Source organism: Capra hircus, chromosome 16, assembly GCF_001704415.2.
Source record: "Capra hircus breed San Clemente chromosome 16, ASM170441v1, whole genome shotgun sequence".
Taxonomy (NCBI): Eukaryota; Metazoa; Chordata; class Mammalia; order Artiodactyla; family Bovidae; genus Capra; species Capra hircus.
The window spans coordinates 63,621,331-63,639,831 of NC_030823.1; the positions used below are offsets into that span (position 1 = coordinate 63,621,331).

Sequence of the window (18,501 nt, forward strand, 5' to 3'; positions counted from 1 at the left end):
CAAAGGGTCAGACACAACTGAACAGCTGAGCATCCATGCTTGTACTCTTTGTCTTGATAGACGTAAAAACTGAGATCAGGACTCCCAGACAGAATCTTGCCTGAGTTCAAATAGTGAGTGACTGGCAGAGCTGGAACTCAGTTTTTAGATCTTTTGACTTCAGATGCAATATTTTAAACAATCTTTACATGACATTCTGTTGCCTCAAAATGTCATTACTGAGAAGAGGCACCTAAGCTACCCCATTGCCTCATGCTTATTTGTCCAACCAATCTTCTCATGCCTCACAACCCGTTTTCTACTATCCCCTTGACAAGATCAAGCCTCTGGGTGTACGTCCCTCAATTTTCTATCCAACTCCTATTGTACTAAATGAGCAAATCTGTGACAGTGATGGTCAGTGCTTTTAGAAGTGTTAGCTGTGGTTTTTATACACTATCTCCACCCAATCCAAACTCTTCTACTCTGATCTCTAGAAACTCCAGTCTGAAATTCATAAACTCCCTGATATCTTCAGTCCCTTCACTTTTTCTGAATGTCTCTTTGCCTTTTTGTTTAGACCAAGACTTGGCTTTCCTTTGAGGTCACTGCCTCCCTTTCAGCTGTTGGTGTGAAAGCTGATCTTCCTCACGTCCTCCAACTCACTCCAGCCGGTTTTTCTTCCATTCTTCAAAGCCCCAGCTACTTTGAAGCCTGTTGCAGGGCTCGGTACTTCCTATTCATGCTCCCTCAGCCACCGACTCCCAGTCTCACTACCCCGCCACCTCTCTTAGAAACAGCATCCACACGGTGCTCCAACGCCAACAATCCAGCACCAGCGGTCATTCTTCCAGTGACCCACCACACTGTTCTCATCCATCACGCCCTTCTTGTTCTCACTCCCGTCAGTACCCAACCTAGATTTTACGGTCTATAGCTCTAACCATGCCTTGGAAGGACCCTTCATTCTCTTCCACTGATCTTGCTTGGTAAAACTCCAATCCTGGTTCAACGCAACTGTTCTCTTCCCACCAAGAATGCTGAAGAGAGAAATTCACACTGTTGTGCGGACTGAGGGACTTCAAAATTACAACCACAGATGTCAAACTGGCACTCGATACTGCCAAATGATGCAATTATGCTTCCACAGTAAACTTACTTTCCCACTCTCTGAGAGGTCTATTTTATGCCTTGTCCTCTTTCCTGAAATCTTCAACATCTCTCTTGAGCTGATGACTGGATCACATATGTAACGGAGAAAATGTTTAAAGCCCAGTTAGACCCATCTTTCCCTTCCACATCAAACCCAGCTGCCTCTCTGCCTACATACCCTGCCTTCCCGTCTGCGACAGCATCCCTGTTCTATCTAGAACTTGTTTTCTCAAGGGCCTTAAATTATCTTCTTTTCTACATCATTAAATTCTCCCTGTGTTTTGGACTTTTCTCATTAGCATACAAACAAGTTAAAATCTGATCTTACAAAAAAAAACTTAAAAGACAACACATGATGAAACAAAACAGCCTCTTCCCTTGATTTTTCACTCTCTTACAGACACTACCCTATTTCTCTATCTCCCATGCCAACAAGAGTCCACTTTCCCATCTCCCCATGGCTCTCTCTTCAGCCCACTCCAATGACTTTGTCCTCATCATTGCACTGAAGTAGTTCTTATCAAGGTCATCACAGATCTCTATCTGAGAGAACCAGTGATCAGTTCCTTATCCTCATTTTACTTGACTTCTCAAAAGCAGCTGGTTCCTTCTTGAAATGCTGGCTGTTTGCCTCCCCGCACCCCCACCCCCGGATCTGTCCTCTTCCTTCTCTATGCTCTCCAGCCAAGCAAGTTCACACTGTTCCATGGCTTCGAATATCTTTTTAATGCTGATGACTCTCAAGGGTCTGTTTCCAACTGGAGTCTCTTCCCTGAAGTCTAGACTCACATATTCAAATGTCTCCTAATCTCTCCATTCAGATGTCTAATATATATCTTAAGCTTACATGGCCACAACTTCCCTTCCAAGTCTTTCCCCATAAAGCCTCTCCAATTTCATTAAACGATACACTAGGCCAAACTCCTGGAGTCATCTTTGATTCCTTTCTTTCCTTCATGGGCTGCATCCAGGTCTCTGTAATTCCTGTTGGCTCTACCCTCAAAATAGATCCCAAATCCACCTGCTTGTCATCACCTTCCGGCTACAGTTTGCATTCCAACCACCATTATTTCTCACCAGGAGAGATGTACTGGTCCCTTTACATGCCAGTATCCACACCGCAGCATGAATGATTTATCTAAATATATAAACCACATCATGTCACTCTCCCTCCCCCATCCACATGGAATCCTATTACTCTCAGAATAAAAGTCTGAATTGCTTGCTGTGGCCACAGGCTGTGCATGGTCTAGAAAGGGTCGAGGACAGATTCCAGGGACTAGAGCAAAGGGATGGTTTAGGGATGATTCAGGAGCATTACACTGATTGTGCACTTTATTTCTATTACTATTACGTCAGCTCCACTGCAGATCATCGGGCATTAGATCCTGGAGGCTGGGGGCTCCCGCTGTGGAGGAAAAGAAGGGAGGGCTCTGGCCAGCCTCTCTGAGCTGACATCTACTTGGAGTCAAGACTGATAGTCATGCAATGGGGCTGATAAGGGAAGGCACATTACCAAGCATCGAATGGAGTCCTAATAACAGGAACACTCTCAGTCTTTTGGAGTTGATGTCTGTTCTTTTATGTGCTCCTCTCAACCCTGCAAAGTCAGTGTTCTTATCCTTACTCCACAGATAAAGGAACTAAAGCTTTGAGAGGTTGTTCGGTAAACCGTCTGTCTACAATGCGGGAGACCTGGGTTCGATCCCTGGGTCGGGAAGATCCCCTGGAGAAGGAAATGGCAATCCACTCCAGTACTATTGCCTGGAAAATCCCATGGACAGAGGAGCCAGGTAGGCTACAGTCCATGGGGTCGCAAAGAGTCGGACTCGACTGAGCAACTTCACTTTCACTTTCTCTCTGCCTACCTGACACAGCCTGAGTTCAAGTCTGTGAGTCTAACTTCATGATCAGAGCACTTTGCGACACAGGTTTTATTCATTTGCTCATTGTTTCATTGTCTGGTCATGCATTCAGCAAATATTTGTCCATTACCAATTATATATCAAGGACTGTGCTAGGTGTTTGAGATAGAAGGCAATAAGATACTGCCCTTGGCCTCTGGGTGACTGATGTTTTGCAAACACGGTCCTGTGCAAATACAGTAGGAGACCTTGCTATTTAAAGGGATCTTCTGATGAATCTTTATTATTATTATTGCCCTTCTTACCTTCTGGTCCTAACTATGTTTCTTAAAAGAAACATTTCTGTTCTTCTCTGTGTCCCTGATTTTTAATTACTTCTCAAACACTTTAAATTCTGAGCCAGCCTCTTCTGAAACCATCCTTTTTATGGAAATTAGCTGAAAAAACTCACTGGACTCTTTTTCAGTCCCTGTCTCACTTGAACTTCCTTCTATATCTCATGTTCCTATTTTCTTAAAATTCTATGATATCACATTATCTTGTTGATGAATCCCCACTTAACATCTTTAGACTTGATAGAACTTAAGTGTCAGATTCATCTCTCCATCTATCCACTGGGCAGTTTGTTTATTTATTCAACAAAGATTTGCTGAGTGCCTCCTAGGCAGCAGGGGATGGGTTCTGTCTTGAGACTAACATGAATTTATTGCCTGGGGTTGAGGAGCGGGAAACAGATATTCACAGGCCACTCAAAGTTTTAAATGAACTCATGATTTTTCTTTGTAAATGTCTTCTTAAATCTACATGTGTTTATCATTCCTACAGTCATTCCAGACACGCAAGGAAGAACTTAGAAGTTTCCCTCAGTCCCACTTCTGCTCATGCACAAACCTTTGGCTAAGTCTTTTCAAGTCTATGTCATAAGGTTCATCTCTACTCTCACTGCTCCTGTCCTAGCTCAGATCCTCACCACCTTCTGCCTAGTTTACCATGTAATAGCCAAAATCTTCACCTCTGACCTGAGACCAGCATCCAGTGCCCTAGGCTGCAGCTATACTTTTCTTACCAAGAGAGTGACCTTTCTAAAGCCAGATTTTAACCTGACGTTTCACTGCTAAAATCTCTTTAGAAGCTCCCTTCCCTTCAGGAAAAGTCCAGAGGTCTTTCTAACTGAGCTTCTGCCCACCTTCCAGCCCTGCTTTCCACTGTGCCTCCCCAGTCACACCCACTGCCCACGTACCCGCCTCCTACACGCTAGTGATGAATAACAGAGTTTCCCAGCGATGGAGTGAAGATTCAATTATGCAAATGTTCCCTCCTCTGCATAGCCATTTCAAAGATTCTCCCCCAGGCAGAGTGTATTTGTTACTTTCTCTTTTAAATACCGCTGCACATTATACATAATAATTAGTGTAGCCCCTGATTATCAAGCATTTACCAGTTCTGACATCATGTCAGACCCAGAGGCAATATGATACAGTGTTTAAGAACCTGAGTTTTGGAGATAGCAATATGGGCTCAAATCCCAATCTGTCATTTATTTAGCAGAATGATCTAGAGTAAGATACTTACATGCTTTACACCCCAATTTCTTCATCTTTAATAGGAGGATAATAAAACCCCTTTCCTTGAGGTATTATAAGGATTAATGAGACAAAGTACAAAAAATGTTTAGCATGATATCTGTTATATCATAAGCTATTATTAAGTTGAAGTTGTAATTACTGTTTTTGTTAATATACTTTTTATATATATCATGGGGAATTGGCCCCCAAATCCTCGATGTTTTACCTTCATTTCACAACTAAGGAGGTCAGATTACTGGCCTAAAGTCATATACTTAGAAAGCAGCAAAATAAGAGTTTAAATCCATACCACAAAACACCACTATAGCCATTATAACATGGTATGAGATGGATTTACTGTGTACCCAGCTCTCCACCTGGATGGGAAGCTCCCAGGGGGAAAAGCTCCCTGGGGGCAAAGACACATTTCCATATTTGTATTTCACATAAGGAGAAGTTTGAAATGAATGGACAAATGAACAGCTATGTTTCAGCCAAGGCAGACTATGAGAGTCCAGTCCTGGGAGAGCAGAGAAGCGGCTGATACGGACACGGACGCAACAGAACACGAGCCGCTACCACCAGCCTGGGTCACTCACTCATTGCTTCTGTCTGCACGTGGATGAGGTTCTCCACTTCCTCCTCCAGGGTCTGCTGGGGCTTCAGGGGGATGGGCAGGTAGCCGTAGTGTTCCCGGTTGCAGAGGTACATCTGAATGCCTGCGGACACGAGAGAGGGACAAAAGCAGCCAATCAGAAAACACACGTCTGGGGCTTCCCTGGTGGCTCAGGGGAAAAGAATCCACCTGCCAGTACAGGAGACACGGGTTCGATCCCTGGGTGGGGAAGATCCTACATGCCATGGAACAGCTAAGTCTGTGCAGCACGAATACTGAGCCCCTGCTCTACAGCCTGGGTGCTGCAACTACTGAAGCCCGCAGGCCCCAGAGCCCGTGCTCTGCAGCAAGAGAAGCCCCCACAGTGAGAAGCCTGCACACGGCAAAGAAGAGCAGACCCCACTTGCCACCACTAGAGAAAAGCCCGAGCAGCAGTGAAGATCCAGCACAGCCGAAAATAAACAAGTAAATAAAATTCAAAAAAAGAAAATACACTTCATTCTACGATGACCACTAAGGAAAAGGAGACCAGACTGTTTGGCACTGAAATTGAACAAGGAGTTGTTTCGGGCAGGGTGTGTAGACCTCAAAAATGCTCCTTTATTAAGAAAGTATAACACAGTATTGGAGGCAAAATAAAAAACCTGGGCCACTCTTCAGCTCAGAGGAAATTGATATTTTCTCTCTGAAGAGAAAGCATCCTCCTGGCCTGGAAGGAACACTAAAGGCACAAAGGGATCAAAAAGGAGGCAAGGAATTCCTGTTCCAGAGAACAGAATGGAACACTGTAATCCATCTACAGGAAATAAAGAGAAGACGAGGAATAAAAGCCACATTTGATATGAAAGCAAACAGGAAAATCCCGTAAGGCTGACAGATTATTAAAGCTAACTCTAGGCATATGCAGAACAAAAAATAAAAAACAAAGGAAACTTAAAATTTTCCATGAGTCTCCATGGCTTGATTTCTCCTCTTAGCCCACATGGACTTGGAGTTGACCAACAGACATGAAACTTCTATAAAAGAGTCAGAAAGGGACAAAAGGAAGCCTGCATTTCAAGACCTGGTAAGAAGCTGTAGTATGACAATACCAGAATCATGGCACAGCCCTCTCGTTTTCAACACCCATCTTCCTTGCCCCAGCTGGCTAACTCCAAGAGTTACACAGAATCTTGGTTCAACCAGGGAGCTGGGGATACTGGAATCAAAAGGGCCTCAGAGAGATCCAGGAACTGACAGTCCTGACAAACGAAAAGATTGCTTAAGTAAATAGAGGAACCTGCCAAGCTCTGGTCCCTGTGTCCAAGCTTCTGATTTATTAATTTCTATAATCACCTGTGCTATCCAGACAGAGAATTACCTGCATAGAGACTTCTCTGTTTTGTGCAGATGACATTTCCTCCAGGCAGCTACGTCACCTGTCAAATCAGGTGAGGCCGTCTCGTAGCATTAGCAGGGAAGAACAAAAAAAGAAAAGAGCCTTTCTCCTCCCTGTGACTGAACCCGGTTCCCATCAAGGCTGGACCAGAAAGTACTGTCACGTCTCTTGCCTTCACCAGAACTCACTAGTGCTACTGTTTGTTGACATAAATGCTTCTGAGAAACTTCCAACTCAAATGGACCCACTTGCAAAGTTGTGATGAATTTAGGAAACAGGAGGGAAATGATTTAATGTTTAGGTTGCCTCTCGACCCTAATTAGGGAAATAATTTTACCATTCAACTTTCCAAAGCTTTGGTTATAAAGGAGAGATGGGACCTAGCCAAGCTATCCATCAAGTGTGAGGAGACAAGAAAGGCAGTTTCAGACACGCAAGCTCATAGATAAGTACTTGCCATCACACTTCCTCAGACAGTGACTGGATGATGTGGAAGAAGGAGAAGAAAGAGGAGTGGGGAGGGCGGGGGAAGGAGGAGGAGGATTATACAAAAAAGAAGATGATGACTCAGGACACAGTGAACAGGAGAGCCAATAAGAGAAGTGGAGATGGTCGCAGGCCCACAGCTGTGGCTCCTCTCAGACTGGAGGACATCAGGGAGCTCCAGGAGAATCTTCACACACACGCACAAAGAACATCTGCTGAAATCTGACTGCTCTGAGAGAAGTTCTAGATGATTAGGGATTAGTTTTGGGTTGTATTAGCAATAATAATTGGAGAAGGCAATGGCACCCCACTCCAGGACTCTTGCCTGGAAAATCCCATAGACAGAGAAGCCTGGTGGGCTGCAGTCCATGGGGTCGCTAAGAGTCAGACACGACTGAACAACGTCACTTTCACTTTTCACTGTCATGCATTGGAGAAGGAAATGGCAACCCACTCCAGTGTTCTTTCCTGGAGAATCCCAGGGATGGAGGAGCCTGGTGGGCTACAGTCCATAGGGTCATAAAAGAGTGAGACACAACTGAGCAACTAAACAAGAATCAGAAGCGTCCTTAAAAAAAGAGAAGGCAATGTGATGGAAGCAGAGATATAAATCAAAGAAAGAAATCTGAAGATGCTATACTGCTGGCTTGACAATGGAGGAAGAATTTGTGAGCCCAAGGGCTGTAGGTACAGTAGCCTCTGGTAGGCTGCAGTCCGTGGGGTCGCTGAGAGTTGGACACGACTCACTGACTTCACTTTCCACTTTCATGCATTGGAGAAGGAAATGGCAACCCACTCCAGTGTTCTTTCCTGGAGAATCCCAGGGATGGAGGAGCCTGGTGGGCTGCCGTCTCTGGGGTTGCACAGAGTCAGACATGGCTGAAGTGACTTAGCAGCAGCAGCAATAATAAAACTGAGCAAATAAAAGAGGCAATTGTTAAGTCATATATGAAAGGAAAACTACCCACAGTCTATAAATGGAATTTGGTTTCCATGATTATAAGAACAAAAACACTGATCATCGCTCTATCAGTATCACACAACTGTCAAGGGAACGGGGCGGACGTCCCTCATGGTCCAGTGGTTGAGAGTCCACCTGCCAATGCGGGGAACATGAATTCAATCCCTAACCCAGAAATATCCCACTTGCCATGGGGCAACTGATCCCATGTGCCATAACTACTGAGCCCGCACCCTAGAGCCCAAGCTCCACAACAAGAGAAGCCACGGCAACGAGAAGTCTGCACGCAGCAACTAGACAGTAGTCCCCAGCTCGCCGCAACTAAAGCAAGCCCATGTGCAACAACAAAGAGCCAGCACAGCCGAAAATAAAGTAAATGAATGATAAAAAGAGCACGGGGTGATGGGGAGAATGTTTTTGCATGGAGGGGGCAACGGGAGGGGACAGAACTAACTCCTCTTCGGTAGTAGAGACAATTTGCATGCATGCCCGGTCATGTCTGGCTCTTTGCAACCCCATGGACTGGAGACTGGCAGGCTCCTCTGTCCGTGGAATTTTCTAGGCAAGAATACTGGAGTGAGTTTCCATTTCCTACTCCAGGGGATCTTCCTGACCCATGGATTGAACGCATGTCTCCTGTGTCTCCTGCATTGGCAGGCAATTTTTTTTTAATTGCTGTGTCACCTGGGAAGCCCAGTAGAGTCAATAGGTACGACCTAAAGCAAAACCAGAAAGTTGAGAAGTAGCATTACAGGAGCTCCCTGGTGGTCCAGTGGTTAGGACACTGGGGTCTCATCTCACTGCTGAGGGCCTGGGTTCAATCCTTAATCAGGGCAACTAAGATTCCACAAGCCATGTGGCACAGCCCCAAACCCCAGAAACTTCATTATAAGCATGCTATCTAGAAACCTGGATGTGACTCTTACACTTTTACCACCATCTGAAAGAGTGAAAAGTGTTGGGTCTTCTAAAAGGGGGAAATGGCACAGGATGATGACTGCTAATATAATAAACCAAGGAGGACTATTTGAACTTGATGTGACTATGTGACTGGATAGTTGGATAAGAATAGAAACATTTGAAAAGGAAATGTGCTGATAATTATGTAACATCTATAAAAGAATCTGGTATTCTCAATGAAAGCTAATTCTGGGGCAAACAACTTTCTTTCTAAAAAAGAATGGTGAAGGATACTATATACTGAAGGCCTGTACTTCTCTTAGGAAGGTGGAAAACATTTTCTTGTGCTCATATAGTATGTTAACATTGCAAGATTGATCTACCTACCTTTATCCTTGGTGATGGAAACTCAGAGTCTGAGAACCTGTGCTCTCCCCAAGGTCACCACATAGGTCATTAGTGCTAAACCTCTGTCCCTAAAATGCCAATGCCAAGTATCTCTCCATGTGCCCAGGGTCTGGAAGCCGAGTCTCAGAATGAGTAGTCACTCTGGACTGCCATCCCTGCACACAGGAGGCACTTTTGCTCACTGCCCGTGATGTGCTGGAGCAGCTCTGCCTGCCCATCACCCACATCCTTTGCCTCTCTGACTCACAGCAGACATACGGTGGATGACTGGCTGGCGCCAAAGATGGTTACTGTGGCCACGATACACAGCCCAGCTCACTGGCCACAGAGGGAGGTGAACTCCTGACCCTGGCTTCATAGGAGCCACAGAGACTTGCCCATGACCCTTGTGCTCTCTTCTTGGGCTGGATGGGCAGCCACACCCCAGCACCCTTGGATTGCTCCTCTCATTCATCACCCACGTGTGGCAATGTCTGGAGTCAGAGGTGAAAGATTAAGGTTCAAGGTTTGTGGTTAGATGGTCCTGCCTGGGACATGTGGACCTTCTCTTTCCTTCTGGATATTTACAAAATGGTAGTCCAATGGATGATCCATAGCTGGGGAGCTTCATAAGAGTGAGAACAAAAGAATATAAATCATCTTTCATCTTATTCTTTCAAGAGAGAAGGGAAGTGTTTTGCTTTGAAATTAAGAGGGAAAGAGCTTAGAAACACTCCATGGGCTGTGCAGGACTTGAGGCTCATTGAAGTCTCATCTAAAAATACTCCAAGCTGAGTAAAAGCGCTACCTTAGAACCACATGACTGTCAGGAAAGCTCTGTCACTCTCCCAAATGACAGTCATTCTTTCTTGTCTTGACTCCTGCCCTGTTCACAGTTTATACCACTAATCTGACCCTCAGCCTTCACTGCTTCATAACTATTACTTATGTTTTCGCATGTAAAGATCTTACCTCCCTAGCTGTCACAGAGCCTAACACAATGCTAGGTGCAGCAGGAAAGCCTAGAGGACTGATCCTATCCCCTTGCTTTTCTGCCTCTCCTCTCCCTACCTGAATCACCCAACAGCTCTGCACCTCTGCACGTGCTTTCAGTGTCCTGGGTAGGCCCACGGGAATCTGACCAATAAAGCATGAAATCCAAGCGGACAGCCAAGCAAGGGACATAGCTGAAAAATTTCTATCCAGCCTGTGTCATTCTTCCAGCTCCAAATCCAATTCTTGGTTTAAAAGATATATCATAATAATTTAGTGCCTGGGTCACAATAATGCCTCATGCAATGTTTATCAAGGAGGCCTTTGTTAGGCATGGATGGTTATTGTAATTGTTAATAGCTCACTTTCTTGAAACATCCTTATTTCGAGCTCTTAAGCCAAGGCACTGGCGCAAGTTGAAGGATTGGGAAGGCCTTGAGTTTGCTTCCATCCTGGAGAAATCAGAGCCAATTGCAGACCATGTGGAAAGAAGCAGTTACCATTAACCTTGACACAAGGATTTTCACAAAAAAGTCCAATCTACATGAGGATAAGAACCTTGCTTTTGCCTTGACACAGTCCTAAAAAGTGTCTATACCTGGCCGAAGAGTCTAAATGGCTCTAGCAGGCAAGGGGAAAAAAGCCAGCATTCCACATTTCCACCAAATATTCTCATTTCTGCCAAATTTACAACTGATGAGTGGACACCTATGGCTTCTAGGATGGCCTGATGGGAGCTGTAACTTGAACCTATATTAATATTCTCACCTGCCGGCAGCCTGCCTCAGTCACCTACGGTCTGTAGATGATCCCATCCAATTTGACTGTATGGCCACATGAATTTATACACCATTCACCTGGTTTCTAAACTCACGGTTCCAAGTGGTTAAGTGACACATTCCTGGCTCATTGATAATGGGAGGTGCCCTCTGTCAGGAAGGTCTGAACGATCCTCAGAAAGCTTTGCTTTCAGGATATCATGTATCTTCGTGTTGACCGGCTTTAGTGAACTATATCCTCTCTGATTGCTTGTGCAAGTGACACAAGGGTAATAACTTATTTTCCTACTGGCTTGTCTTCCTCAAAATTCTACAAGGGTTCACGAAAGAGTTAAGTCTGGCTTTGTTTTTCCTTCCACGAGGACTGTGGCAGAGACAGCTAGCTGCCTCCCAAAATCTGTCTTCTCCTGGTTATAGAGAAAGAATTGGGGCTCTAGACTGCACAGAATAAAGACAATATTCTGAGCCTCCCTTATAGCTAGGAGTTGTCTTATGACTAAATCTAGCTACTGGGCTATGCAAGGTAGTGATGTGTTCAATTTTTAGATGGTACCCTTTCGGGACAGGAGAGTGCCCTCCCCTCTCTGGGGTCACTTGATGACTGAAATATTACATCCATAATGATGAGACATCTCAGATCATATGATTAAGGGGTTAATACTTCAGAGAGAGTGGAGAAATAACAGAGAAGGAGCCTGGGTCTCTGACAACTTTGTGGAACACAGTCACTATACTAGCTCACTTATTTGAAAAGAAATAAACAGCCATTTTTTAAGTCTGGGTCTTTCCAGAGTGGTTCTGGACCTCTGTCACAGTTTTCTAATTAATAAAAGGACTTCTTTAATGAGCAGAGAATGCAATTGCACCATCAAGAGCCAATCACTTGCCTATGGCCACGATCACCACACTTTTTTAAAAAGAGAGACTGCATTCTTGGGTAGGGGCCAGCTCTGGCTTCTGGTCATTGGTGCTCATGGAGACAGGAACCCAGAGGGTGGTGGTATGGTTACTGCAGATAACTGAGTGCCTCCAACACTGCCTCAATAGGAAGCCCATTTCCTTACTCAGAGTGTTTTATTATAAAACGCACAAAACAAAGGAGCTGGTCATTCGCAGCATCTCCATGGTGGCAATACAACATGCATACAAACAGTACCTGCTTGCCTGCTGGAGAAGGCAAAGACGATGATGTCATCAAAGGTCCAGGTGTAGTCCTGGTGGGGGGGATAGAACATCAGCTTGGCAGAGGCTTCCTTCCTGAGGTCAATTAGGAATGTGGAGTGAACCATGGGGACCGGAAAGCAGCCCAACCGCTTCCATTCTCTAATCTGAAGATAGTCCGGGGTCCGTTTATAGAAGCCCTGGAAGGAACAGATGGGTGGGTTATTTTCTCTGATCTGAGGGCTTCCCCTTTCCCAACCTTCCATTAGGGGGACTCCTAATGGACTGCAAGGAGATCCAACCAGTCCATTCTAAAGGAGATCAGCCCTGGGTGTTCTTTGGAAGGACTGATGCTAAAGCTGAAACTCCAGTACTCTGGCCACCTCATGCAAAGAGTTGACTCATTGGAAAAGACTCTGATGCTGGGAGGGATTGGGGGCAGGAGGAAAAGGGGATGACAGAGGATGAGATGGCTGGATGGCATCACTGACTCAATGGACATGAGTTTGGGTGAACTCTGGGAGTTGGTGATGGACTGGGAGGCCTGGTGTGCTGCGATTCATGGGGTCGCAGAGAGTCGGACATGACTGAGCGACTGAACTGAACTGAACTGAATGAATACCAGTAGCAATCCTGGAGCAAAGTCACCTTCTCTCTTCTTTATCTTGGCCTATGAATTTCCAACTGAGCTTAAGAAATGCTACTTACATTTTAAAAAAATCCTGAAAGGGTCTTGTTATCAGAAACAGTTGTGGTTTCAGCACATCTCTTCATTTAGCAGCTTCATAAGAATATACTTTATGTATACGATGTCACTGAATACGTATATGATGTCATTGAATATATGTATATGACGTGTGAGCAGTGAGAGGTGGTTGAGCAGAGCAGTGGAAAGCACATGTTCTGGGATCTGGCTGCCTGAGTTCAAGTCCTGCCTCAGCTGCTTACTGCATGAAGGTGTTGGTCAGGCCACTCAGCCTTACTGGGTCTATTTCCTCATTGTGAAATAGGAATGATGGCACCATCTACTCCATGGGGTTCTCTGTCAAGTAAGGAAAAACCTGAAAAATGCTTAGAATAGTGCCCAGCACCAAGAAAGCATCAATAAATATTGGCTGTTATTAAAATTACATTACATTGGCTGATTTTTAAAATTTTTAATTCGAATATAATTGCTTTACAATGTTGTGTTCGTTTCTGTTGTACAACAACATGAATCAGCTAGGTGTTGTGTGTTAGTCACTCAGTCATGTCCAACTCTTTGTGACCCCATGGACTGTAGCTGGCCAAGCTCCTCAGTCCATGGGGTTTACCAGACAAGAACACTGGAGTGGGTTGCCGTTTCCTTCTCCAGGGTGAATCAGCTATATTTATACATATATCCCCTCCCTCTTGAGCCTCCCTCCCACCCCCATCCCACCCCTCCAGGTCATCACAGAGCACAGAGCTGAGTTCCCTGTGTTGTACAGCAGCTTCTCACTAGCCATCTATTTAACACATTCAGTTCAGTTCAGTTGCACAGTCGTGTCCGACTCTTTGTGACCCCATGAATCGCAGCACACCAGGCCTCCCTGTCCATCACCATCTCCCGGAGTTCATCCAGACTCACGTCCATCGAGTCCGTGATGCCATCCAGCCATCTCATCCTCGGTCGTCCTCTTTTCCTCCTGCCCCCAATCCCTCCCAGCATCAGAGGTTTTTTACACATGGTAACGTATATATGCAGAGAAGGCAATGGCACCCCACTCCAGTACTCTTGCCTGGAAAATCCCATGGCCGGAGGAGCCTGGTGGGCTGCAGTCCATGGGGTCGCAAAGAGTCAGACACAACCGAGCGACTTCACTTTGACTTTTCACTTTCATGCACTGGAGAAGGAAATGGCGACCCACTCCAGCGTTTTTGCCTGGAGAATCCCAGGGACGGGGGAGCCTGTTGGGCTGCCGTCTATGGGGTTGCACAGAGTTGGACACGACTGAAGCGACTTAGCAGCAGCAGTAACAGCAGCGCATATGTGTCAATGCTACTCTCCTAATTTGCCCCCCTATTCCTTCCCACCATGTCCCCAAGCCTGTTCTTGACATCTATGTCTCTGTTTCAGCCTTGCAAATAGGTTCGTCAGTAGAATTTTTCCAGATCCCATATATATGCAATACTGAATATTAATATATGGTATTTGTTTTCCTCTTTCTGACTTGTTGTTTAGCTGCAAAGTCGTGCCCAACTCTTTTGCAACCCTATGGACTGCAGCCCACAAGGCTCCTCTGTCCATGAGATCTCCCAGGCAAGAATACTGGAATGAGTCACCATTCCCTTTTCCAGGGGATCTTCCCAACCCAGGAATCAAACCAGTGTCTCCTGCACTGCAGCTGAGCCACCAGGGAAGCCCTCCCTTCTGACTTACTTCACTCTGTATTTTTAACTAAACATGCAGTACCTAAACATATTAATGGGGCCTTCTTCCAATGCAATGATTTATTCACCATTCTGGTGGAGCTGCCACTGCTGTATGTTTTTGGGGGGATTCCTCTTTGAAAGTTCCCTCTGGGCAAGTACACAGGACAACCAATGCCCTTACTCTGTGGTTCTGAATACACTGGTTTGTAACCCAGCTTGCTTTCCCTCCAAGCTCAACTGTTCATTCAACAAACATCTCCTGAATGTCTACTGCAATCCAAGCTGTGTGAGATGCTGGAGACAGAGCAGTAGATCGACAGTCCCAGCTTTAGCCCATACGGGTGCAGAATCCACTGGAGCTTTATACTCCAGTGGCACCAATTACGTAACTTGACTATTGCCAAAACTCAAATCCATTCCAGAGAGGATGAAGATGAGTCTCAACAAAATATACTTTAAAGCAGTGGAAGCTTGGAAAGGCATTTTTAAATACATTTGAGGCAACAGCAGGCTCATGGAACAAGTGTAAAACTTCACAGGGCCAGGACTCTGAAGGGCATGATACCCAGCAGTTGCACAAGTTCTCGCGTATTCCTTAATCAGTCACATTACTTTGGGGTCACACTTGCTGCAGTGGTGTCCCTACCCACACTGTAGGCACTACAGCCTCTTCTCTAGCATCTCTTTTAGTGTCCAGACTAGTGTTCTAGTCTAGCTAATGCTCAAACTGACCACGTGATAAGGTACAAGGGGATCACAAAAGAAGCCTCAGAAGACATGTGCCTCAGCATCATCATAACCATCTAGCTGATCAATCTTACTCTATGCTTCACCTCTTCGAGCCTAAGTTTCTCCTCCGGAAAAGATGGGGTAAAAACGGATCTGTTGATCTCCCAGGGTTGTAGAAGGGATCACATGTGATCCAGTCTATGAACATACCTTGGAAATTGTAATGCATCAGATGAAGGATTATTATTCTCACAATTGTTTTTATTAGCCTTTAACAAAGATTACTTAACATCTTTCAGCTTACTAGTATTCTTGCAAGGGATAGAAGAATTTTTCCAAGGGATAAAGGGAAAACTGGTTCTTTAGAGGAACTGCCTAGGAACACACACCAAATGCAAAGTTCTAGGCTACTTCGGAACGATATTCTCAGACTGAGGAGCTTGGAAAATTCATGAGGATGAATCACAGAATACCCTGGGGACAGGGAGGAAGGAAGCAGAGAAGGAAGGAGAGAAAGAGACCTCATATGCTTCCTGCAGAGAGGTGGAGGCAACAAATGCGTCTCTTTTTCCACATAAACTGAATATTGTCGGTAATCATTCCTACTTAGTGACCAGACATAACCGAGGTCATGTTGTTTTGAACGTGTTTAAAGGCACTGGACACCAAGGCTTGACTTAAGCTTATGAAGTCATTGGCTGTTTCTGTTCCTGCCCTCGCAGACAGAAGCCTGACTGAGGACGACAGAAAGCCAGAAACAGACATAACTAAGAATTGCCCCCCAATTGCTTAGATTTTAATTTCACTGTGCAAAGTAAGTGAGCTTTTAATATTAAAGCAAATAAGACAACAGAAACCGGAAGGCCACATTTATGAGGATAATCCGCTCTCCATGCTGGTATCAGCGCATGACTCATTAAAAACACCCTAGAGTGCTGCTGCCACGGTAAGTGCTGCAGATTATTAACTGAGAATGTATGAACTTAAATTTAATATAATATCTTCTCCTCAAGGAACTAATTGGCTTTTATAAATATGAACTTAATGCGTCCCTAGAAGAGATGTGGATACCATACATTCAAAATCCCTTGGAACTGCAGGAAATATTTGTTAACAAAAGAGCAATGCCCACTCCAGTCGAGTGCAAGAGCCAAGGACTTAAATTTTCAGGGAGTTTGCAAGCCAGTTGTCATGTTGATAGTTTAAAAATCTGTACAAACAAAAGTCATGCTAACACCCACCATTCTAAGTAAACCACTAACAGCAAGCTTTGCATGCGCTTAATAATTATATCAAGTGACCGCACTTCAATTGACTTAACCTTCCCCTCAGCTTAAACAACATTTGCATGGTGGGAGTACTGACACCATGAAAGCTGGTAAATGCTGCCAATCAGGGGTTTTCCCTACAGAGAGCCACCACTAAGTATTTGCCAGCACACCACTGGCCTCGTTCTTCATCCAAAACCAAACCAAATATAAAACAGGGACTGACAATTTAGCTCTTTGAGCATGAGAACACACCTAAATTACACTTTTCCCCTTAGAGCATCTTTAGCTTACATTGATATATATTACATTGAACAGTTTATCTCTCTTAATTTATTAACTAAAGAATCAGAAATACAATCAGCCATAAACATTCACTGCAACACCTCTCTAGACTTTGAAGATTTTTACAATGGAAAAGAGAGATGATGGAAATTTAAAATTTTGTTTTAAACTTAAATTTTGTAAAAACATCTACCACAGTAGTTCCAATTATTCAATTTCTTTGGAAATAAATTTGGCAATATATCAAGGGTCATCAAAATGTTTAATACTCTTTAACTCACTAATTTCACTTCTTAGAAGCTGTCCCAAGGAAATAATACTAAATACGAAAAATTTTATGTTAATCATGATGGTTATTATAACAGTTAAAAGTTGTAAATAAATGTTTTTAAACTAAAAGAAAGGCTAAGTAAATTACATAATAGCCACTTGATGATATAGTTAAACACATGTAATCTATTATCTATGATGTTAGAATAGGAGCAATTAACATGATTTTTTTAAAAAACTTTTTTCTATTTCCAGTTTTTTACAGTGTTCTCATGTGAGTTTTAATGACCAAAAATATTTAATTTTTTGAAAATCTCTGAATCAGGGAGAATAAAAGCACAAATCCCAGTAAGCTTTATTGGTTAATTTAAAGCTTCTAATCCTAAACTCATTAGAATAATGTCCTCACAATTCATTAATACAGAAGAGCTCTTTGGGTTCTGGCATTGGACATGGGTTTACCTCCTTTCCTGAAAATCCTTGCTCTAGTAACACAATGACATGCGTGTTTCAAGGGAGAAAATCAGAAAAAGATTCACAGGGCTACTGCTGACAGGTGGCTGCCTTGTTAAAACTCATAACCTTAATTTGTTAACCAACAGACTTGCCTGAGGTGTGATTCCGCACCAGAAATTAGAGTACAAGCCCCGAGACTCCAGCATGGGGGCCACAATGGTTTTGTTTTCTGCGATCAGTAGATTGAGGGTCTGCGGATTAGTCAGGAAGTTGTCAACATCTATAAACTAGGAAAAGAAAAGGACAACATCAGATGAAAAGGTACTTTTCAGTAATGGGTATAAGAGTAACCTAACACTTGCCAAAGGATCATGGAAACTTGCCCTGACCTACAGAACCAGCTCTCCATGTCTTTCTTATGGAAACCCCTTAGGGCTGGATAGCTTTCATTTAGGCAAAATGTATCCTATCTAACTTCCACGTGTTTAGCTCTGCATAAGGCACCAAGCAATGAATTGGTGTTATCACTGGGCAAATACTAGACTGGAACTCACGCTACACCTTGGTAAATATAAGATATGAATGGCTCTCAAGCCCTTAAAAGATTCATTCGCATTTATTGTGTGCTCGTTCTAAGTACAAATGAACAGACCTATTTAGGTTGTCTATAGTAATGTCAGACTGGCGCCAAATGAATCCATCAATGCTCTCTTAATGCTACAATTAGAATTTTTTGTTTAAAGTATATTACATACTAGTGAAGCTATTTCCCATTCTCATCAGAAATTCGTGTTAACACATTTGTTTACAGGGACAGCATAGCAGTTTCTATTATATAAAATAATCACACTGCACTTAAAAATTTAAGACGGTAGAG

At 43.9% G+C, this 18,501-nt stretch overlaps 1 protein-coding gene across 2 annotated transcripts in view; it reads right to left on the reverse strand.

The window, feature by feature from the left end:
* COLGALT2 (collagen beta(1-O)galactosyltransferase 2) overlaps positions 1 to 18,501 on the reverse strand; it is a 118,938-nt gene that overhangs the window by 25,217 nt on the left and 75,220 nt on the right. For both annotated transcript variants that reach the window (XM_018060705.1, XM_018060706.1), the window contains 3 exons: positions 17,777 to 17,911; positions 12,218 to 12,422; positions 5,161 to 5,280 (listed from right to left, as the gene is read on the reverse strand). In XM_018060705.1, the coding sequence (XP_017916194.1) occupies positions 5,161 to 5,280; positions 12,218 to 12,422; positions 17,777 to 17,911 (460 nt within the window). The remainder of the gene's footprint in view (positions 1 to 5,160; positions 5,281 to 12,217; positions 12,423 to 17,776; positions 17,912 to 18,501) is intronic.